This window comes from Cololabis saira, chromosome 8 (genome assembly GCF_033807715.1).
Source record: "Cololabis saira isolate AMF1-May2022 chromosome 8, fColSai1.1, whole genome shotgun sequence".
In the NCBI taxonomy this organism is placed as follows: Eukaryota; Metazoa; Chordata; class Actinopteri; order Beloniformes; family Belonidae; genus Cololabis; species Cololabis saira.
In genome coordinates, this window is record NC_084594.1 from 41,123,981 (window position 1) to 41,147,825 (window position 23,845).

The window sequence follows — 23,845 nt, forward strand, 5'->3', positions numbered from 1 at the left end:
GTCTTCATCTGTGTTTTTTTATGGCTGCAGAATCTTTTCTTATTTGTATATTGTTGATACTGATATATTAATTTAGAAATGGGTATATTTATATCAGTGTATATAGGTGTGAGGTTATTATTGATATTCATATATCATTTGTATGTATGTATGTATGTATATATATATATATATATATATATATATATCATTTGTATGTATGTATGTATGTATATATATATAATGTGTGTGTGTGTGTGTGTGTGTGTGTGTGTGTGTGTGTGTGTGTGTGTGTGTGTGTGTGTGTGTGTGTGTGTGTGTGTTAGTGTATATACAGGACTGTCTCAGAAAATTAGAATATTGTGATAAAGTTCTTTATTTTCTGTAATGCAATTAAAAAAACAAAAATGTCATACATTCTGGATTCATTACAAATCAACTGAGATATTGCAAGCTTTTTATTATTTTAATATTGCTGATTATGGTTTACAGTTTAAGATTAAGATTCCCACAATATTCAATTTTTTTTAGATAAGATATTTGAGTTTTCTTAAGCTGTAAGCCATGATCAGCAATATTAAAATAATAAAAGGCTTTCAATATTTCAGTTGATTTGTAATGAATCCAGAATGTATGACATTTTTGCATTACAGAAAATAAAGGACTTTATCACAATATTCAAATTTTCTGAGACAGTCCTGTATATATAGATATCTTTGGTTTTTTATATAGAAATTAAATTAATTTTGATTATAATGAAATAGAGTTTATGGGGTAGGATTTAATACGTTCTTACTTCTCCTTTTCGAGCATGTTAATTATGATGAATGCATGCTTTTATTTATATTTTTTGTCTTTTTTTTTCTTATTTACATTTATTTATTATTGATTATTATTGTTTGGTTTAAACAAAATAAAATAAATCTAAATAAAATTAAAATAAATAAAAATAAAATTTAAATTCAATTCAATTATATGAAGGTTTCGCCAGCTGAACTGTTGGGTGCTGAATGATGCTGGACTGTGCAGCCTATTGTTGTAATATGTGACTTCTCTTCACTTGTGAGCGGTTCGGACAACAGATGGCGCTGAACCATCACAACTCAGCGCATGGACCAGCGTGAACCGGAGCACAGCAGAGCCAGGGAAGGGAAGAGGAAGCACGGTGAGGCCGGAGGGCAGTTTACCTGGTACTGAGTCCAGTCAATGTTCAGGTTCTGAGTAAAGCACGAGGGGATTGTCAGGGGAGCGTCCACGTAGTCCTGTCAGAGGAGACACAGGAGCACGGTCAGAACAAGCTCACCTGGGCGGGGGGGCCGACCGGGGGCCGAGTCTGTACCTGATTCCAGTTGAACACCAGACCCTCAGCCGTGTAGTCTCTGTCCTTGTAGTCCTTAAAAAACTCACACCCTGAAAATGACAGACATTCATGACATTTGGCTCATTTTTAGCAAAAACGTGCCAACAAACACAGGGAGACTGGCAGCCAGCGTTATTTTTACGATGGTCGAGGCTCCTCTCCCATCAAAATACACAACACAGAATTCAAAAGCCCTGAAATTATTCACACGTTGGGTTTTTGAGTCACTTCAGGCAACGCATGCCATTTAAAACCTTATTATGGACAAGACAAATTTGATTTACGGGGGATTTTTCTCGTCAGTCAAAATGTGAGCAGATAATCTTGTAATCTTAATATAAATCCTTGTCTTGCTTTTCAGTTTTTAACCCCAAAAATGGTGGCAGCCAACATCAGTCACAGTTCACCCTATAAATCCACCTTTGATCTAAATCCCTCCATTCATTTGTTCATCACTGGAAAATGTTGATCCTACTGTTCTAGTCATATCCTTGTTTAATAAAATGAGCAGACGGACTGAGAGAGGCCCGGGAAGTTCAGGTTACCTGGGTAAGGCACAGAGAGTAAGGTGAAGTCTGCATAGCGTTGGGCCTTGTCCACCTTCTCAGAGGACGTCACACTGCAGAGACACAAAGGAGGAGAAAACAACCACATGAGACTCTCTCAATATTTCATGCAAACGTTCATCCTCAGAAAAAGCCCTTGGATGTGACTTTTGGAGCAAAACCCTGATCGCTGGACGTTGCGGTCAACACAGAGCAACGACCTTTTCCAAGCTCTCCATCGTTGGATCTTTCTCATTAAACACTTCTCTGGGCTTCTTTGAACCTGCAGTAAAGTGGCTAAGCTGGGACTCTCTGTTGTCTTATTTAACCATCCAGAAACTTTACATTTGTACATTTATTTGTGGCTTGCTGCTGTTTGAGCCAGAGACTTTCAGACTTTTGATTAAATCGACGTCGGCGTGTGCACCCGGGATCCTTCCTCTTCAGGGATTGGTTAAGTATTACTGAAAACATTTTGTGACCGAATCATACAAGGTCATGTATTTTCCACTTCTGCACACTAATCTGAGACATTCAACAGATCTCGGCTTGAAATCAAGCAAGTGGAGATTGTTTTAGCTCCCATGCCGTTTTTTCTTTGATGTTAAGGATCCCAGTGAGTTTTTTTCCGTTTTGTTTTCCCTCGTAGGGAGAACTGGGTCTAGTAAAGCTTGAGTTATGGTTCTGCGTCAAAACGACGCCGTGCCTACAGCGTGTGGTACGCGTTGACGCAGACCACACGCCGTCACTGACGTGCACCTCCCGAAAATTGTAACTACGCGTCGCAGACCACACGCAGACGGAGAGGGCTGTGATTGGTTCACTTGGTAGCAACGTATTTCCGGTTTCCGGTTTGAAGCAGTCGTGAACTTTCAGCGCTCTTTTCTTCGTGTATGTGTGATTTTTTTGTTTTGTTTTTTTGCACAATAGTTGTCCTTATCTCTTTGATTCACTGTGACCGAAAAAAGTCGGATAAACCATTCAGGAAAAGATCGTGAATTAGCGGTCACGGGGGGTACTGCACCGCGGCAAAATGGAGTGACGGAGAAGTCCAAAGGGTTCACGACGGCGTCACGGCGACAGCGTGTGCTCTGCGTTGGTTTGACGCAGAACCATATTTCAGGCTTCAGAAATGATAAAGCAGTCGGAGGCAGTAAATGTAAGAAGCTACGATAGCAATCGTTTTCAAAATCAAAAATCACAACAGGAAAATGTGGAAGTGATGGGATTCGATGGACGCCATTTCCGAGTTAGGAGAGAGGGAACATCGGGCGTGAAAACGCCTCCGCTGGAGACCAAGATGACGTCTGTAACCACAGTATCGGTGAGCGAGCTCCACAAGTTATTACTTTGCTTTACTTCACATGTGCGGGTCCATTTCCACCTGGGTCAACTGCACTGAAGCTCCACCTTTACTTCAGTTTAGGTCTTTTTATCTGAACACTTCACTACAAAACTCAGTCCAGGACACTTCGTGCAGAAAGTCTGGAAATATACAAATAAAGGAAGTCATTTATATTAACTAACAGTAATCCACCGAGGAGGCGGGCAGTGACCCGCCTTCAGCGGCTGCACGGGACAGAGTATCTGCTGTGGTGCAAAAACGCCTGAAATAGAGTAGATAATGGCTGGATAATGATGACAGATCCAGCCAAGTCCTGCAGCTTAGTCGTGCCGTCATCTTCCATGTTTGTTTGTTTTGGTAAATAGGGATTGATTTATCCGACTGCATACTTGGTGCTCTCAGTCTACGCGGTCAAAAACATTCCCAGGCAACACATGGTCAGCTGCTCATCATCCCTCTTTCCACTTTCTGCCAGCCAACGCTGGAATGAGGAAGTGAGACTGCATTTAGCTGCACGCAGTCTGCAGGACGGCGGTGCACGGAGCCGACTGGGTGGACCTGGAAATAAAAAGTGGACACACACAGACTGACCGCAGGCTGCTTCTCAAAAATATGTTCAAGCCACAAACTAAACGGAAAAAGGGGAAGTTGAGGTGACCCCGACATAAAACCCTGCACACTACTTCCTCTGGGGCTTAAAACACAGCCAAGAGGAACTCCTCTCATAAATGTTTTAGGACCATTTTAGTCTAGTTTTAGTCAAAGATTGTATTTAGCCGAACCCATTTTACAATTCAAACAAGGTTGTCTTATTATTATATTATTGTTACCTTATAGACTCAAGAATACATTCATTCCAGATACAGAAGACTCTAATTTGAGTTTACAACATATTTATTTTTCTGCATTTCTCCTCATCTTTATCTTTTTCGACGACACATTGGGTTTTCTTTTCCACGTCTATGTAGGAAAGTGTATCCAAAGATGGATCTTCTTCTTCTTCTCCAGCCCCAGAGCAGATCCCTGTGTTTCTCTATGTAACTTTGTTTTTAATGGACGTTAACTAGAGCTCTGCGTTAACGGCATCAGCCTCTAACTCTGCAGCTGCATCTTCTGGATCTGATTCCCCGCTGCAGCGACTGGGATTGAGAGGACTAACGTCACCCAGAACTAAACCAGAGAAACTACTGAAAACATGGACATTAAGGATCTTTGGTGGAACATTTCGTCTCGTTCTGGTCAACGAAAATGTGAGTTTTTATTTTGTAATCTACATTTTAGTCTTGTTTTTATTTGTCTACGTTATTGCATTATATATTTAATTATCCTTATCCTCACATGACCAGCATGTTCGTTGCGTCTCGTCTCGTTTTCCTCAGGTGATAAAGGTTCGTTGACGACGATATTTAGTGATAATTTTCGTTGACCAAAGCAACTTTGCTGCTCACAGATCCTCCACTTCAAGGTTCCTCCAGTGGGGCTGAACACATAACTGAGGGAAACGACCCAACCGGAGAGCAGAAAAGTGCTAACGGTATTGGCAGAGAGCAGTTAAAAGGTTACATCTACATAGGTCCACAACATGTTCAACGTCAATTTAGGGCTGGGTGATTTTGGAAAAAAATAAAATCCCGATTTTTTTTCTCTGAAAACCCGATTTTCGATTTCGATTTTTTTGGTAAAACTACAAAAAACAATGGAATAAATTGTTTCAAATATTTTATCTTTATTTTTAAAGAAAAATAGCAAACAAATGTCCCTATTGGGAATGAAGTGCAATTGAAAGATACTGTTAATCCTCCTTGAGTTTAGTAAAGTGACAACATTTACAATCTACAATCGACCAAACAAAGATGACTAGACGAGCTCTGAGGACTACGGTAGCCTAGAGGCGCACAGCCCGGCAGCATGCGAGAGGAAAATCGATTTTCCGATTTTCCTTTTTTTTTTTAACATCGTCTTGATTAATAAATCCGATTTAGATTTAAAATCGATTAATCGCACAGCCCTACGTCAATTCATTTTATTGATTATTCATGTGAAACTGTTTCTGTTTGGAGGAAGCGGGTAACGCCTGTGGGAGTGTTTTTGCTGCAGGCTAGACCTGCTTCATGTGGAGACCCAGCCGCCCAGCTGTACTCTCACCGCTACGTCACCATCAACAACGGTGGCTCGGCGTGAAAACAAGATACACACAAAGACGGCTCTAAAATAAAACGAATAACAATCGTGCACGTGTGGCAGCATGCACACCGCAGCCCTCCCCCTCGCCGCTGAGGAGAACATAAAAGCGGTCCTTTTTTAGAGCCAGCTCCTCCTATCCAGGTTCCAGCGGGAGGGAGCAGCTCGTCAGAGACGGGCTGTCCGTCCATCAAACGATCACAGAGTCAAAAGGGACATACGTCCGACGACGACACCCCATGACGTCACCGATCGCTTCAGTGTCAACATCATCAGACAAGCGAGCACAAAGTTCGCTGGCTTCCCTGACAGGCGTGTGTGATTTCACAACCTGGACATGAAAACTGGTGAAGGACACGTCCCCCGGGTCTCCTGGAACATACTCCAGATTATCTGGCAGATTGACTGAAGCCATTTACTACACCTGCTGTGAGGACAGCCGCTTTACTCGCTTCATCTGATCTATTTATCTATTTTTTCGTTGATGAGTTACTTAAATTGACTTTTAAAAGCGACCTATATCCGATATCTGCATTTACACGGGTTAACAGCACTAAAGGTGAGTGGGCGTGGCTACTGACCCCGAAGAAGCGTTGAAAATAAAAGATATGGTTTCTGAACACATCAGTTAGTTGGTCAGTAAACGTTGATGGTTACACACATTTAATGACTGATGATCCAACAGCATCGATACAATGTGAAAATATTGATCAGATGTCAGCTTATAATATCAGGTTATCATTTTGAAGTCTTTTTTTTTTTTAAAGAGCAGATAGTTTTTGGTTTTTTAAACTGTCTAGTTAAACTACATTTAAAAATGTGAAATTACTAGAAATGATTGTGATCAATCAACATATAACATCCTCTCATATCGATCCCCGGCTCCTGAATTGAATGAACATGGTACTGTCCTAGACTTTGTGATATGAGCAAACATCCAGCTGTCATCAAATTGTATCATGATGATGTTTTTCATTTACATCCCACCTACCAGAGAAGCTCCACTTCAACCTCCATCCTTGAGGATAAAACCAAAGCCATTGCTTTCTAAAGGATGTCAAAGGATCTGTTATGTTTGATACAAGTGGAGAAGGAAGTGTTGAGCCTGACCCCCAGCGTCGCATTTTCATGGATGAGTTGTGTTAAGGGGGAAAATCACAGCTGGCTGTTGAGACATCATATATAAACTTACTTTTCTTATTCATATCAGATTTATTCTGACATATGAATGAGGCCTGAAACCGATCAGAGAATATCCAAACCAATTACTTTATTTTTTATTAACTACTGACAGAAAACAGGCGACTATTGTGGACCAGCAACCACAGCAGGAGCTACGGACATATGCAGATTAGTTTATTCGATGCACCCAGCTTGTAAACACAGTTAATGACAGAATCTGGATCTGGAAAAAAGAGTTAATGACTCTGTGTGTGTTGTTCCTTACTTCAGGCCAAACTTGACCTTTTTGTTCTCCACCATCAGGTCGCAGATGTAGCGGACTGAGAGATAGCGTAGCAGCTTAATGTCGTGACCTCGGACCTTGTCAAAGAGCTGGGACTCTCCGTTCCTGAGCACAAGGAGAAAACAGGGAGTTGTAGATTCAGACGGGGGAAGAATGACAATGACATAACAGACTATCCAAAAAAGAGAAAAAAAAAGAGATGGAAATGGCTAAAATGACACTAGAAGCACATAAATGAACAAACCAAACAGCTACACCAGGGCCGGAAAGTAGCAGAGGAGCCTCAGCACGGTTTTTGCCATGATTTCTCTCCAACCCCGGTGCGACCGCCAGGCGCTAACAAACGCTGCCTGCTCAGCTGAATTTGTGGGATAATAGATTTACCCAAATGTTTCAAGTTCATGTGACAATCACAAAGTTATTTGTATGTTTAAAGACGCATCGCCGTGTCCTGTCCTTTCAGGAATGATGCAAACAAGTCAAATTTTCAACTTTAAAAACTGAAACTCCCCACATGCGTGGGTCAAATACCCTCTTAGCTATTGATCCACAGCCTCCACGGGTCAACACAATGTCAATTCAAGTTTAAGTTCACTTTATTAATACCCGTAGGTAGATTTGTTTTGAGGATAATGTACAAGTCAGAGCACACATTAGGTGTTTTACTTTGAAAATCCACCAGCTTCTCTGCCATTCCCTTGTGCCACTTCCTGCCAGCTCGATTTGCTGTGTAAAGATTACAAACAGTCCAGTCAGTCCTGAAAACAGCACACGTAGCGTCTAATTAAAAGGTATAGTCTGTAATCGTGTTCAAAAACATTTATTGTTATACTGGGTGAAATGGTCCTTCCATCCTGAGAGTAGCCAGTGAATAATGTGTTCAGAAAAAGGAAAGAAAAATATCCGACCTCTCTGACAGCTTTAATCCTGTAAAAACTCTGACCAATCTGTTTTTTGCGCACCGAGTGGCACGGATTGGTCAGAGGACCAGAGGATTGGCAGGGGGGAAAGAACCAATCAGATGCCTTCATTTTAAGTTTTTGCCACTTTTAAGTTTAACTTTTCTTGTGTAAATACAGATTGTTTGACACCCAGAGGTGGCAAAACTATAGATACTTGTGTAAAAATAGTGTTTATGATTGTTCTATTTTGTATTTTTTTAAATAAAACAAAGTGTTATACCACATTCGTTGTCATTATTCATTTAGCATGTAAGAAGGTGAGAAATGTAATAGCTTGTTTATGCTGAAATAGTAAAGGAAAGGCATTTATCGTTTTCTATTTTTATTCAAATATGACAAAATATAAATAACAATAAATAAACATGAAAATGTGCTGTCCAAAATGTCCTGGAAAACTGGACTCCTGCAAATGCGCGTTCCCCAAAGTTTGTGGGGGCGTGGCTTTGGACGGAGCGCTGACGGAGGGGGAGGAGGGGGCGGGGCTTAGAGGAGGTGCAACTTTCAAATCTTGCTAGCTCTCCAACATTACTGACTATACCTTTAATGAAGGATTAATTAAGTATTTTTGAATGTCAGTGCTTGATGTGGTCAGTGATCACATGACCAGCAGAGGACTCCTTGATGGGTGAATGATCATCTGCAGATCAGAGCAGCAGCAGCAGCAGCAGCTGGACCAGACAGCATCCCAGGAGAGGTACTTGAACGTATCACCTGAAAACATGCTTAAACTGGCTGCTGTCTGTAAACGCCACAACCGCTGTGTGAGTCCTCCAGTTAAACAGCTTTAGCTGTTGACACGACGGCCGGCCAACTCCAGTGATAACCACATTTTCTGGGAGATTACCTCTGGTGCAGATTAAAAGCATTCCACGGCTGCCGCACTGGATCAGCATGTGTTTGCATACTGTGCAGATATATTGACTCCAGACGTGGTGAAGCTGGATCCTGATCAACTGTCCCGCCATTGTTAAATTGGGAGGAAAAAACAACCCTCCCCTCACATGCTGAATACCTTTGTTCCCCGGGAGTGTGTGCTGAGCCCTGCCCTGTGTGTTCCCTTCACACTCCACCGGCCGCCTGTCCGTGCAACAAACAGCATGGGAGAGTTAGCGTGAGCCGCAGCAGCCGTGGAGCTCATCTCCGACGACAAGTCAGGTACGAGCTGAGGCTCCACTAATGGCGCTTTTCCACTAGTATCTACTCAGCCCGACTCGCCTCTGTTTGTTTCTTTCCCACTAGGGCTCTAACGTGCCGAGTAGATACTTTTTCTGTATCTACTCTGCCGAGGTTCTAATGGCACTTTTCCACTAGTCTCGCTTCAGCTCGACGCGGCTCCACCCTTTTGTTTTTGCACAGCCAGGGGAGAAGTGGGGGGGTTGGGGTGAAGCTGCTGTGACGTACTCGATTGCGCAACACCTTTGTTTGTGTCGGCGCAGATGAGAAATCAGCTGGAGCCGCGAGTGGCTGAGAAAAAAACAGCCCGTCTACATCCCTTTTTTAATTTTCTCGACAGCCACCAGGTTTATGAACATCTGCACCTCAGAGTTGGATCACCAAACAGACGTTTTTGCTGTATAATAAAATCGCAGCGAGCCACCTCGCGCTGACTCCCGCTTCCTGATTCAAACGTTTGACGGCCCCGCCCCCCGACCAATCAGGGGCCTGTAGTTTGATGACGGCCCCGCCCCCCGTCCAATCGGTGGCGAGGAGGGTGGTGACCTCAGAAATAGTCCCGGCTCAGCCCGCATAGAACCTCGCTTGAATGGTTACAGAAAAAAGTATCGGCTTGGAGCGGCTCTACCCGTCTCAGCCCTAATGCAAAAGCGCAAAACAGGTAGAACCGAGCTGAGGTGGTACTAGTGCAAAAGGGCCATAAGCGGCTGAGTCGGCTGTATCTGACGTCATCACACTTCAGGCCACCGATTGGTCGGGGGGTTGGAGTCAGACATCTGAGTCAGGAGGAGGAAATCAGAGAAAGAGAAACTCTGACGGCGCCTCCTTGTTCATTTTATTCAACAGGCAATGGCAGTGCAAAAGTCTGTTTCATGATCCAACTCTGAGGTGCAGATGTTCATAAACCTGGTGCTGAGGAGAGAATTAAAAATGGATCTAGACAGAGATAAGGAACGAGCAGATCCACCAGGAGCTCTGTCACTTCATAGCTAATCACGGCTCCAGCTGACTTTCAGCAGCACCGAGACAAACAAACAAAACATTAAAAAGCGCAGCCACTTGAAGCTTCTCTCACTCTTATTTTTTAACTTAATATCGAACACAAGCCACAGACCCAGCAGCACATCTATCATCTCCTCCAGGTTCTACATCTTTAGTGTTGTTGTCTTCTTAGTTTAGATCACACAATCAAATACGTCACAGCAGTTTCACTACAACCTCCTACTTCTGCTCCAGGTGCTGGATTGTTATTGAAAAGAAACCAGGCCGAATTGAGATGAGTAGAGTTGAGTAGGTGCTAGAGGAAAAGCGGTTTTACTCTGCTCTCAGGGAACAAAAGCCATTTATCTAACACTTTTGCAGCCCAGCAGCCCGACAGACCGCTGCTGTCACCGCATCTGCTCGGCCCTGAGGAAGGACAACTGGCAAGAGGTACACCGGTACGGTAACACAACATACTACCATCAGGATGTCAGAAAAGTATTTAGTTGTACCAGAACAGAGGAGAGAAAAGACTTAAGCCTGGTTTAAGAACAGTTAAAGAGAAACAACCGGAGTTGGTGCAGTTGTGACGGCAGACGTCATCGCCGTGGCGTCATGTATGCAGGCTGGGTCATATTATGGTATTACAACTGCTTCACCTGAGCTCAAAGCTGCACACCTGAGAATAAAACTCAGTTTGGTGTGTATAAGCTGGGTGTGCTGTATGTGTGAGCGTTGGACCCCGTGTGCTCGCTCATTCAGGAATACCGGGCTTTAGGGGTTAGTTAATGCCACCTGTGTTTACATTTACATAGCAATGGTAGGTTTACGTATGACAGTATGACATGAAAAAATATGAAAAAAAGGCACAAGACTTTTCCTTTAACACCTTAATGTTATTTAATGTGTGAAGAATAAATGGAAGCTGAAAGGCTACCATGCTGTTCTTTAAAACAACTCTTGATCCCCAGCTGAACCCAGAGACAGAGAACCCCCAGGTTGAACATTTGAGTACCTGACTGCACTGTCATCCTCGGGATATTCCTCCGTCTCCGTCCACGTGTCATCAGTGCCCCCTAAGAGAAAACAAATACGTTTAAACACAACAATCTGCATTTCATTTGTGTGGACTCGAGAAGACTTGGAACAATACAAGAATAAAAATACAAAAGCAAGAAATGCCTTGGGTTCATTCTGTCTGCAAAGAAGTAAAAGTCCATGTGAAAGTAAGACTGTACTGCTTTTCTCTCACTGCAGTATCTCAACCTGTTCCTGCTGACAACTGATATTTACATTTCTCTTTGGGGATTCATAAAGTAGGTTAAGATTGAATTGAACCGACTGTTATGACGACAAAACCTAAAAGTTGCATTTTACTCAATCGCATAATAATAAAACATTAATGCATAAAATCCTGGTTGGTATTTTTGTGAATTTGCTGGAAGCGATGAGGGTAGTAGAAGGAAATAACTGTGGTTTCATTCCCGGAGAGGATGAAAACAGGAAGCAGGGACCGGCCCAGCTGTTTTATACGTTTCTGTTCATCACTTCATCACAAGACAAGGGAGCGGTTGGTTTCTGATGTTTCAAAAAAAGTGATGGTTGTAAAATATATTGCTTCACTGATCCGCCATCCACCTTGACCAGGGGTCGGCAACCCGCGGCTCTAGAGCCGCATGCGGCTCTCTAGTGCCGCCCTAGTGGCTCCTGGAGCTTTTTCAAAAATATTTGACCTTTTTTTCTTCTTTTTTTTCTTCTTTTTTTAACTTTTTTTTCTTTTTTCTTTTCTTCTTCTTTTTTTATTTTTTTTTCTTCCCTTTCCTTTTTAATCTTGATATTTCGACTATTTCCTCGACATTTTGACTTTTTTCTCGACATTTTGACTTTTTTCTCCAAATTGTACTTCAACATTAATCTCGACATTTCGACTTTTTTTCCTCGAAATTTCGACTTTTTTCTCGACATTTCAATTTTTTTCTCGACATTTCAACTTTTTTGTGTGCATAATGAAAAAAAAATCTTCCCCCAGTTATAGCTAATATAGATACATGCAGCATGTGTAGTCTTCATTCTAAGGCTGATACAAGACTTTTCATTTTTTGCGGCTCCAGACATATTTGTTTTTTGTGTTTTTGGTCCAATATGGCTCTTTCAACATTTTGGGTTGCCGACCCCTGACCTTGACGGAGGGAAACTGACCGAACATTCCTCCAGGTTTAAGTTTGTTGTTCTTCCTGAAATAAAACTGGCAGGTACTAAACATCAGAGATACCATGTTACAGATCCTGCATGAACAGATTGAGGGCTTTAGTGATCGTGGATAAACTTGTTTGGGAGGAACACCCAATGCCCTGCAAATACTTCTGTATCAGCTGCTGATTCTGAAGGAGGCTGATGCAGCTGCTCCGGCTGATGTGTGAACCGAAACCCCCACGGAAAAATAATAAATAAGCCGGCCCCAACTTCCCCATACTCGCTCTAAATTTAAGTAACACGTGTCGAGCGTTGTACCTGAGAAAATGTAGTTGTAGCCTGTGCGTCCGTACAGCTCCCCCCAGCCCGCCAGAGTGGACGACCGGCAAATATGCTGCAAGAAAACAGAAGTGATACCGGGTCACGTGGAAGGCAGGTCACAGTACTGGAGCAGGGGTGTCAAAGCGGCAGCACAAAGTGGGTCAAATACACTCCCAATGTCCCGGGCAGCTGCGGCAGACGGGGGACGGGGCCAGTTTGCATTGACTTCTATGCAAAATTAGACACTGCTTTAACAATGTGATGTTTAATTTAGCATTTCTAATGTATTTCAATTCAGTAAAACTTTGTTAATCTTTCCTTTTTTCCCTTCAGAGGTCAACACAGCAGATCATTAGTTTCTATTCCTCTGTGACACCAACCAGCTGCAGGTCTTCCCCTTTGTCCCCTCCGCCTGAGAGCTCCAGCCTTCTCCACCAACGTATCCTTCAATGTGTCTGCAGGCCTCCTCTGTGTGTCCAAACCCCCTCAACCCTGACGCTCTTATTTTGACGTCTTTCAGACTCGGGATGATCACGATCCGATCCCAAATCCGTACGAGGAGCCGATATACTGGTCCATTTCACTTGACTTGCAGATGTAATTAATAACCTTATCTGAATGATTCTGTTCACATGAAGTTTGTTGTTTTTAACATCATTTTCAGGCCCTACCTCCTTGTAGCACCCTATAATGTAATCATTTCCTGAAAATTTAATAAAATTTGCACTTAACTGAATTGAAAATGTAATACAACCCCATAATGTAATAACTTCACCAATAATGTATTAAAATATCCTGACTGATATTGTAATAACATTTTTACCGATAATGTAATACCTTATTACATTATTAGGAATGTATTACTTTTTCAGGTGGGTCTTTTTTTTTTTCTCCAAAACTGATAATGTAATACTTGACAAATAATGTAATATACATGTTCATTTTCAGTCCAGAGTTCTACATTTTGTGTTTTAAGTATCTAAGAATGTTATATACGCTGGATTTGAAACACCAGAATGACTATTGGGTTAAATCGCAGACTTTGAGTTCCATGTAACAAATTCCTAATAACGTAATAAGGTATTACATTATTGGTAAAAATGTTATTACAATATCAGTCAGGATATTTTATTACATTATTGGTGAAGTTATTACATTATTGGTTTTTATTACATTTTTGATTGAGTTAAGTGCAAATTTTTTTACATTTTCAGGCGTTATTACATTTTCAGGAAATTATTACATTATAGAATGCTACACTCCTAGATACCAGCCTGATCTATCAGGCTGGATATTCATACTGAATGTCAGTTTAGTTTTTCTAAAGTTTTTGTACTTTTATTGCAAACTGTAAATATTCAAATTATTTATTTATTATTCAGAACAATCTGATCACATTTGGCCAACTCTGAGGCAACGCAGATGTGTTTACCCTGACGTGTATTGTATACATTATTTATGGAAAATAACAAAGATTCTGCTGTATCTTCTTCGTCTTGATACCATTTTCCCCTGCGAATTAGGTCTAATTATTCTGCTACCTTTGGTAATCCAATAAATAATAATGTGTTTGGTGTTTGCAAGGGAAAATGATGCATGTGTTTTTTTTTGCATATCCAGGGAAGTTTAGATCAAATCACTCGGAAGCATTTGGGTAAAAGGCCAGGTGTGAACACGACCTTTATCTCCAAGATATCCAACTGTGGCTGTTTGTTCGATGTGCTAATTTTAAAACGTACTCACACTTGTCACTCCCAAACAACATCTAAACGTCTCTTACTGCCACCTCCGGTTCCAGGGCTGGTTTCACTTCCTAAACCCTTCCCTTCTCTCGTTTTTATTCTTCTCTCTGAGATCAAGCCTGACCCTTTTCTCCAAATTTTCCAATCTTCCACAGCTCTCTTCTTCTCCACAAGCTACACTGCTCTGAAGAGTTGAACCCAAGAATTTAAAGCAGCACAAAATAGTTTCTTTCGTGTTAGAACAGCAGCTTGAAGGAATATTTGCTTCATATAAAGGAGGAATCTTCCAGCGGTCGCAGTCTTATGTCCCTGCTATCAGCTAAAACAGCCAAAAGAACTTCGGACTCCCATCCAGATTGTCTCTCGTGACAAAAGCATATCAGCTATGGCAACCATGTCACACATCAACATGTGAGTAGCTCACAGAACCAAAACCAAACTGCTAAGAATCTGCTTTAAACATCCCAGGAGAATATGAGCATTGTTAGTTTCCTGTTCAAAAGAAGCATCTGCAGATGTGAACAATGCGTTGCAAAAAGGACACGATCAAAAGTATTTCAACAAACACCTGGGAATGAATTTAAAGTCGTCTCAGTGTGTCGAGGCCTCCACCAATCAGCAGTAAGACAAACCGTCTATGAATGGAGACAAAATTTAGTGCCGTGGCTACTCTTTCTAAAAGTGGACATTCAGGCAAGATGACTCCAAAGGTCAAGTGCATGATCTTCCATGCAGTAAAGAAGAACCCAAGAGAGACAGCGAAAGCCTTGAAGACGTTGCACCAACTGGCAAACATGTCTGTTAGCGAGTCTCTCATACACAAGCCACTAAACAGAGAGAACAACATGGAGGAAACTGCTGCTCTCCATAAACAATTATTACTGGACACCAGTTCGTCAAAGAGCACCCGTGACTTCCACAATGCTGCTGGGAAAAACAACATCAACCATCGGCGAGCCCTTGCTCCCAGTGGCTGATTTATGGTTCTGTGTCACACCAACGCAGAGCCTACGGCGTAGGGTACGTGGCGACGCGCACCCTACGCCGTCGATTTAACCTTCGGAACCTTCAGGCTTGAAGCTGCAGTCTGTCTGCGCTGATCACTGACACCGGGTCGAAGCGGATTTGGTCATGATGTCCAAATAATAAAATAATCCCGCTCCATCCCAGTTACTGTCGTAGTGTCCTTGGGCAAGACACCTTACCCAGCTTGCCCCGTGTGAATGTTTTTGAATGTGTATGAATGTTGGTGGTGGTCGGAGGGGCCGTTTGGCGCGGAATGGCAGCCACGCTTCTGTCAGTCTGCAGGGCAGCTGTGGCTACAAAACGTAGCTACCACCACCAGAGAGAATGTGTATGAATGAATAACAGTCTAAGTGTAGCACTTTGAGATTCATTGAACGGAAAGTGCGTTACAAGTTAAATGCATTATTATTATCATTATTATTGATGTTTAAACTGTGTTTAAACTTTTGTGATTAATAAGCACGGTTTTTAATTATTTTGCGTTGGATCAATGTAGCAAATAAAATCGTTGGGATCCTCCAGCTCCTCAACATCAGAGACGTGTTTCACATGAGCAGTTCAGGTAAAAACGGCAGTCAAATCAGCAAAAATGTCAGTTTGCTGGAAAAAATATATTAATTCCTGATAAAATAAGTTTGTTAGTGACAGCTCTGCTCCTGTACGCATGTGAATGAGTTTGTACGTTTGTGTGTACATGAAAGTACAATCTGCATTGAGGCTTCTCGTTTCGGAAATCCCGGTCTGTGATTGGACGCTGCCTCGGCGTCGCCGCTGCTCATTTGCATAAAGTTCAGATTTTTCAACTTCAAATTGACGCGCTGCTCCCGCTGCTCTCGACGCGCGTTTTCATAGACAATGAATGGCGGCCGGCTGCCTATGAGGCCCGTGACGCTTTCAGTGTGAACGCAGGGTTAGGGTTCACTTATTTTTTTAATGTATTTTAAATCAGTGCAAAAAGGCGGATCAAGTCCTTCACGTGCTTCTTCTTGCTGCACATCCTAACACTTTCATTCTCAATCACTCCAGACTTCCTCCCCCAACACAATGATTCCTCCCTCGGGACTCGGCCGTACACTTCCTCTAACCCTACCACCATTCAAAGCTCCTCCTGACCTCATCTGCACTTCTCCATCAGCCATCTCAAAGCTGCACATCTGCAGCGCTCCGTCCTGACATGGCACCACACGGCTGCTCACAGCTCCCACGCCTCTTTCCCAGATCTCCATCGTTCCAATCATCATACCTCCGTAGTTGCGTTTAAACCCTTGTTCTTGAAAATTGGCACTTGTACATTTAATCCTCAGATGCTGTTGAACAATCTAATTACACTCTCCACTTCCAGCCTGACTCTTCTGCGTTCTCTTCAGAGCCGCTCCACCTTCAGTCTCGATGAGCTTGATCAATGACTAAAGGAAAATCATGCTTCTTAAAAAAAAGCTTTAAAGAGGCGGTTGTACTTAACGGGTATAAAAAGTAAATACCTTTCCATTGTAGAGGATGACCGGACAGACGAACCTTCCTCTACAGCGAGCCATCTTACTCCGGTTAACCAGGTCCTGGAGTTTACTGACCTGCACCGTGCTCTCGAACCTGCACAAACAAATCCACATGATCCAGAGAATCAATGCAAACCACTTGCGTTAACCACACACAGCTGACACTTTTGCAGGTTACAGTCGAGTCATGCAGCTGTAATTACTACTGAAAACCTTTACAACCACTTATTAATTCATCAGACAAACTGAGATATCATCTCGAAGGTGAAATAAGCTTCTCTGAGGTCTGATGAACACTTTATACGGTTTATTTTTTTTAACGGATGACAATTAACTAAATTCATCAATTATCTCTTGGCAACATTGTATCATTCAAAGCAACACACAAGCCTGTCAAATTGATTTCAGATAATTTATTTAAGCAACCAACAACCTAAGAGTCGATAATATTAAATGAATGGTGACAGCAGTCGAAACCTTAAACCTGAACAGAGGTCATAACAGATGACAGCTCTCCAAAAGACATTTTTTAGTATGTGCAAAGCTTTTGATGGTTTGGTTTCATAGACCAAAGATCCAGGCCGTCTACCCGGGTGGATGTGCTTCCCCTCAGGGATTAATTAAGTATTTCTGAGCTGGAAATTAATAAAATTGAAAATACACGCTGAGTAATTGTGACACATTTTGATTAAATAAAGCAGCTGAGGGCAAAGATACGGTTTGACCTGTCATCTTTAAACTGCAGGATGCCTGCCGGCGTGAACGCCCCAGTAACCAGATCACAAGCAAAAGGACAGAAACAGGGTAGAAAAAGGTTTAAGTGGTGGAAGATAAGTATCGCTGGATGATATTTGTCACAGCACCCTCTAAAAACAAGCGATAGCCATCTCTGGGGGTTTAACTGCTTTCTAACCGCCTTCATCACTTCTGCATCAAAGTAAAAAACACTGATTTTCAAACATCTAAATCAGGCGACAGGTTAACAAGAGAAATAGCTGTTCTGTAAAAAGATGCCTAACCTATTTTCTAAAAGATTTACGACCTTCCGTTATAAACATTTAACTATTAAGTTGTTGGGATTTCATCCTTGTAATCAGCTGGTATCTAAATTTAGCTCTGCTCACCAGACGGGCCGCTTCCACGCTAATACTCTGTATTTTATGTGTCCGCATCCAAATCTAGTTTGGGAAATGGTTTAGGTTTTTCAGTGGAACTGACACCACTTCTGTTTTGATTGTGCATCCCTTTGAACCCCTGGGGGATGAGCAGCACCACATCTAATGTCAGCCTGCAGAGAAAAACTTTCTCTGGAAGTTATACCAGAGAAAGGGGCTTGTTTCCAATCAATACGGCATTTGTTCTGAATAACACTTTGCATCTACGCTGTAATAATCAGCAACGATGATGAGTGATTTATTAAATCACTGCATAGCATTACCGTCTTGGGTACCTTCTAACCCTGGGGTGGGCAAACTTTTTGACTCACGGGCCACAATGCCTTCTAAAATTTGACAGAGGTGCCGGGCCAGGAGCATTTGGATGGAGTGTTTGGGCTGGATATACTAAAGCATTGCATGTAGTGTGAGCGAACCTCATAGCCCAGTAAGAACACGCAAATAAATGTACAACCCGATTTATTAACAGAGTTGCACTGAGGACTGTCTTTCAAATGTGCAAAATAGCCCTTATTAGTTAATAAGTTTGTCTCAAGGAATATGAAAGATATGGCGTTTACACACTATTTTGCACAATACTGGAAGGAAGAAAATGCAAATAGATTAAAATAGCATAGTGTACGCATTTGGATTTTTCCAACCTGGAGATTACTTCTGTTTTTAATATGTTTCATTCGAAGGTACACAGTTAAAGAAATCAACATTTATTAAAAAATGAATGGAATCACTTTCAACATTCAAAACATATTATTACTCAACGAAATACTCAAGCTCGATAATATCTAATTGTGTTAAACCCCGCAAAATCATTGGAAGGGCTCGAATGGCGACATGAAACTAAATGAAATACGCGCCACTCCAACAACGGGAAGGTGGCTCAGGAGGTAGAGCGTTCGCCCATGAACCTGAAGGTCAGTGGTTCAAACCCTAGTTCCGCCTGTGTCCACCAAAGTGTCCTTGGGCAAGACACTGAATCCCCCGGTTGCTCCCGGTTGTCAGGCCAGCGCCGTTGTGTATGGCAGCTCCGCCGACAACTGGTGTGTGAATGTGTGTGCGTGTGTGGGTGAATGTTTGCAGTGTAAAGCACTTTAGGAGCTGTAGGAGTACAGCTGGAAAGCGCTATATAAGTGTAAGCCATTTACCATTTAGTGTTTGAGTGCGCATGCGTCATCGATTGGGGAAATGTGGGCATTGCAGGGAAAGGTGGAAAATGAACTAGGTTTTTATTATAATTTGGACGAGTCCGGCGTAAAAGGCGTAACGAGCCGTATGTGGCCTGGGGGCCGTAGTTTGCCCATGTCTGTTCTAACCACTTCTGCTTCCTTTATGTCCTCAAAACAGCCAGAGGTGTAGGTTAACCTTTGCTCTGTGCACCGCAGCGAGATGTGCAAGGTTAGAGGAGCAACGTAAACAAACAACGGGATAATTGGTAACAGATACGGCTGGACTTTGTATTCAAACAAAACAATGATTGGGAGAGTGAGCGGGGGAGAGTAGCCTACCTGTCTCTCTCCACATCTGTGCATTCATACTCCAGGTAGACGATCTGACGAGGGTAGTGGCCGCACACTTCTCCATTGGCGTTATGGATGATACTGTACTTGTAATCTTTGGCAAACAGCTCCAGACAACGTTTCTCTATCGTCTCCACCTGTCAGGGGGGAAAACAACATGTTGACGGTTTGACATCAGGAAGAAAAGCATATTTAACAGCAGATCGTACATGTCAGCTATATCCATAAAATAACACTTTTATCACAAGTTCTGGTCTTGTCACAAATAAAACCCTGAACAGATTTTACATTTTCATCCAATGGTTTTGTGCCATTTTTTCCATGTTTTTGTAGATTGGTGTTTATTGATTTATTTTACTGCAAATGGTCACATGTTCTTTAAAAATCCACAGCAGCACCATAAATAAACACGGTCTCATATGATGCAGAAGACATTATCGAGGCATATATTAAATTAAGTTGTTTTTGGTGTAATTAATGCCACGCTAATTCTTGTTTCCATGCGACTTTTAAAAGGTCATAAATCCAGATGTTATTTGATGTGATTTTGCTTATTTCCATGATTGGGTAACACCGTCAAGTTTACACACGAGTTTTAAATTATATGCTCTCCCTCGGAGGGGAAATCAAAAATCAGAACAAACACCAAACTGAGATGCTATAGTGGCAGCGGTGGATGTATGGAATAAGTTGGAGAGGGATTTGAAATCATGTAGAACCTTAACCTTATTTAAAAAAAAACATTGAAAAGAAGGATGATTTCTCTATATCAAAGTAATGAGCGGTGATGCTTGCTATGTTGATCTGGTTATTCATTTAATTGGGGATTTGATTTGATTTGATTATTCAAGGATGAAGGAAACATGTAGACTGCACCTTTTTTCTTTCTTATTTCTTTGAATCTTTGTTATCCCCATGGAGGCAATTTGTTTTACTCGCAGTCATACTTATCTCTTCCTTCTTGCTTTTATTTCATTACTTTAAATAATCCTTTTGAGCGTAGGCAATGACTAAGCTTTGCTTTAGCCTACACCTTTTTTGGTCTGGATGTTATTTGTATATTGGAAACTTTTTCTTTTTTTTTTGTAATGTTTTCTTTGAACAGTGTATTTGTTTCCTTGTTGTCATTTTTTTATATTTTTTTATTTTGTAAAAACTATTTTGATGTTTGTCTTATTTTTATTCTTTTTTTTTGTCACGTCATGTCATGTCAAGACCGAAAATAAACTGAACTGAACTTTCGTTCGTTCTTGTTTATTTCAAAGATGTATGAAAAACAAGAAAACAAATACAGGTGGGCATTCCACCACATAAAGAAAAAAACCAACATCAAAACACATATTTCAATTTTAATCCCATTTAATCCCACCCCCTTTCTACAAATAAATATAAATGATATGTCTGTATTTATTTTTTATACTATACACTAATTTGTATAAATATATATCATTTTTACAAAAAAAACCTGTTTAATACAAGATGTAAGCTCTATCATAAATATAATATAACTATGATATAAATATAATACGTATATCTAAGTATATAAACATACAAAGACAACATGATAAAAAGATCACACATCTGTGATCTTTAAGCACAGTCTTCACTTTTATACCTCAAATAAACCATTTCTTTATATTTCTTCTTAAATTGTTTTATGTTTGTACATTCTTTTAACTCCAAATTCAAACCATTCCACAGTTTAATTCCACAAACTGATACACAAAAAAAATATTTTTGTTGTACGCACAAATAAAGATTTGAAGTTTAGGTTTCCCCTCAAATTATAACCCCCTTCCCTCCCAATGAATCATTTCTGAATGTTATCCGGTAGCGAATGATTTTTGGCTTTAAACATTACTTGTGCAGATTGAAATGCCACTAGATCCATGAGTTTTAGTACTTTAGACTGTAAGAATACTGAGTTAGTGTGATCTGGATATCCAGCCTTGTGAATGTTACACTCAGTACTGGAGTTGAGGGGGGATGAGGGGGGATGAGGGGGGATGGCATCCCCCCCTCAAATAAAAACGGTCCAAATCATCCCCCCTGTAAAACTGCCATCCCCCCTCTCCATCCTTTATGTCATTTCATCAATGAATGTGGTTTTACTGCTATTTCAACATTTAGAGTCATCACCAGAAAAATAACACCAGAAAAATTACTTATTTGACAATTTTCACCTGTTTCAAGTTATTTCAAGTGAAAATCTAATTGAAACAGGTGAAAATTGTTGTTTTTTCCAGTGATGAGTCTGTTTTAAGCGTAATGAGATTTTTTTTACTAAAATAAGACATTTTAACTAGAAATAAGACAAATATTCTTGTTAAGATTTTGAGTTTTTGCAGTGATCCATTTTACTTATCCTATGAAGGACAGAGTCATATTGATAATCTAAAACAGATTTTATTTTAAAAACACTGGACTTAAAACATACTTAAAAACACAAGGCATTTCGGTGTTCATCCAAACACCTTCATCAGTTGTTTGGTCATATTGATAAGTTCAGAAAAGTGTTTTTTATTGTTGTGTTTTGATGTATTTGATGTAAGCCCAGTTGATATTTAAAGCTTACAGAAGGCTGCATTTAACTGCTGCTATGTCATTCCTGCAGTATTTCTGCAGGTGTTTTGGTCACTGCTATTATTTGTAATATATTAGATTATTTGTAATCAGCACAAATTATCTGTCCCCATATGATAAAATCCACCATCCCCCCTGATTTGTTTTTACAACTCGAGTACTGTGTGTGTGTGTGTGTGTGTGTGTGTGTGTGTGTGTGTGTGTGTGTGTGTGTAAGTAGATATATACATAGATATAGAGCAGATACAGTATAGTGTAAATAAGTATATTTATATAAATAGATATATGGGCATGTGTGTACACATATATAGAAATATTCAACTATGTGTGTGTGTGTGTGTATGTATGTATGCATGTATGTATAAGTATGTGTGTGAGTATAATTACAGTATATAATAATAATAATAATAATAATAATAATAATAATAATAATAATAATAATAATAATAAGTTTACACTTCTTCCTACTCCTTCTCATGAAGTGTTGTTTCTTTAACATGTACAAAAATAAATCAAATGTTCCGGTGGGGGCTGGTCTTACCCGGGGAGACACCTCCTTGGCTCGGTACTGCGTCCTGGAGAACAGCTCTATCAGGTCCGCTATCTCCTCTCCCCGGCGGAGCCCCGGGCCCGCCGGCGGGCCGGCCGGCCCTGCGGCCGCGGGCCCGCCGGCCGGGGCGGGGGGGGAGGCGGCCATCATGGCCCCGGCCTCCAGCCGGACCCGGCCTCCTTCAAACACCGCAGAGCCGTGTCCCGCGGGGCGGGGGGACCGGCCAGGCCATCCCGTCCCGGGGAGCTTCTTCCTCACCGCCCGCTTGAGGGGGCCAGAGCCGGGGAGTCTTCCTGGATTCAGGATGGAGGCTCCCCGTCCCGGACTGGAGTCTCTGTCAGCCCCTCTCCGAGCTGCTGTCACTCACACTGGTCCACCACAACAACTCCAAACACTCCTCCTTTTTTATCTCCGTTTCCGAGCAGAAAGCGATCCGCCGGCCGCGCCCCCGCTGGTCTCCCCGCACTCGGCAGCCGAGTCCCGTTCAGCGGAGTCAGGAAACACCGAGGATCCCCCTCCGGCCTGCTCGTGTTTCCCCGCACCGTCACGTCCTCATGTCTCCGCGATAACCGCGTCCACGCCGAGGAAACCGAGCCCACTCAGACCAAAGCGAAGCTCCCCCGAGGCGGGAGGCCACAGACACCGTGGCGGGGTTTAACGGGGTTTAACGGGGTTTATTGCTGCATGTGCAGCAGCGCGACCAAATGTGGAGGTTCAGCAGCGGTAAACAGGAAGCTGGCGCGGTCACGTGACTGGCCACGTGACAGCCACGTCCCCTTTACGTTTGTTTATTACAGGGCAGATGTTTTCCACATCTGACAGCAGGAAATCTGAGCTGTTTACGACCTCTGACACCGCTCTGACAAACATTTATGAGATTACTAGGAAATATATATCATTTTTACAAAAATAACCTGTTTAATACAAGATGTAAGCTCTATCATAAATATAATATAACTATGATCTAAATATCATACGTATATCTAAGTACATAAACATACAAAGACAACATGACAGAATAGCAGAACACACACAGCTGGTGATCTTTAAACACATACTCACTTTTATACCTCAAATAAACCATTTCTTTATATTCCTTCTTAAATTATTTTATGTTTGTACATTCTTTTAACTCAAAATAGGGCAGCTAGACTTACTCTTAATTGTTCTTATAGATCTAGTGTTGACCGAATGCATTCTTGTCTCAGTTGGCTGAAGGTGAATCATAGGTTATCTACCAGTTTATTATTATTT

The 23,845-nt window shown here is 41.6% G+C and overlaps 1 protein-coding gene across 1 annotated transcript in view; it reads right to left on the reverse strand.

Annotated features, from left to right (window-relative positions):
* mtmr14 (myotubularin related protein 14) overlaps positions 1–23,324 on the reverse strand; it is a 37,401-nt gene extending 14,077 nt beyond the window's left edge. The window contains exons 1-9 of the mRNA XM_061728004.1: positions 22,583–23,324; positions 19,447–19,595; positions 16,755–16,863; positions 12,503–12,578; positions 11,007–11,067; positions 6,858–6,980; positions 1,885–1,958; positions 1,319–1,389; positions 1,167–1,241 (exon numbers count right to left, since the gene is read on the reverse strand). Coding sequence (XP_061583988.1) covers positions 1,167–1,241; positions 1,319–1,389; positions 1,885–1,958; positions 6,858–6,980; positions 11,007–11,067; positions 12,503–12,578; positions 16,755–16,863; positions 19,447–19,595; positions 22,583–22,741 — 897 coding nt within the window. The 5' untranslated portion in view covers positions 22,742–23,324. The remainder of the gene's footprint in view (positions 1–1,166; positions 1,242–1,318; positions 1,390–1,884; positions 1,959–6,857; positions 6,981–11,006; positions 11,068–12,502; positions 12,579–16,754; positions 16,864–19,446; positions 19,596–22,582) is intronic.
* Between the last annotated feature and the right edge of the window lie 521 nt (positions 23,325–23,845).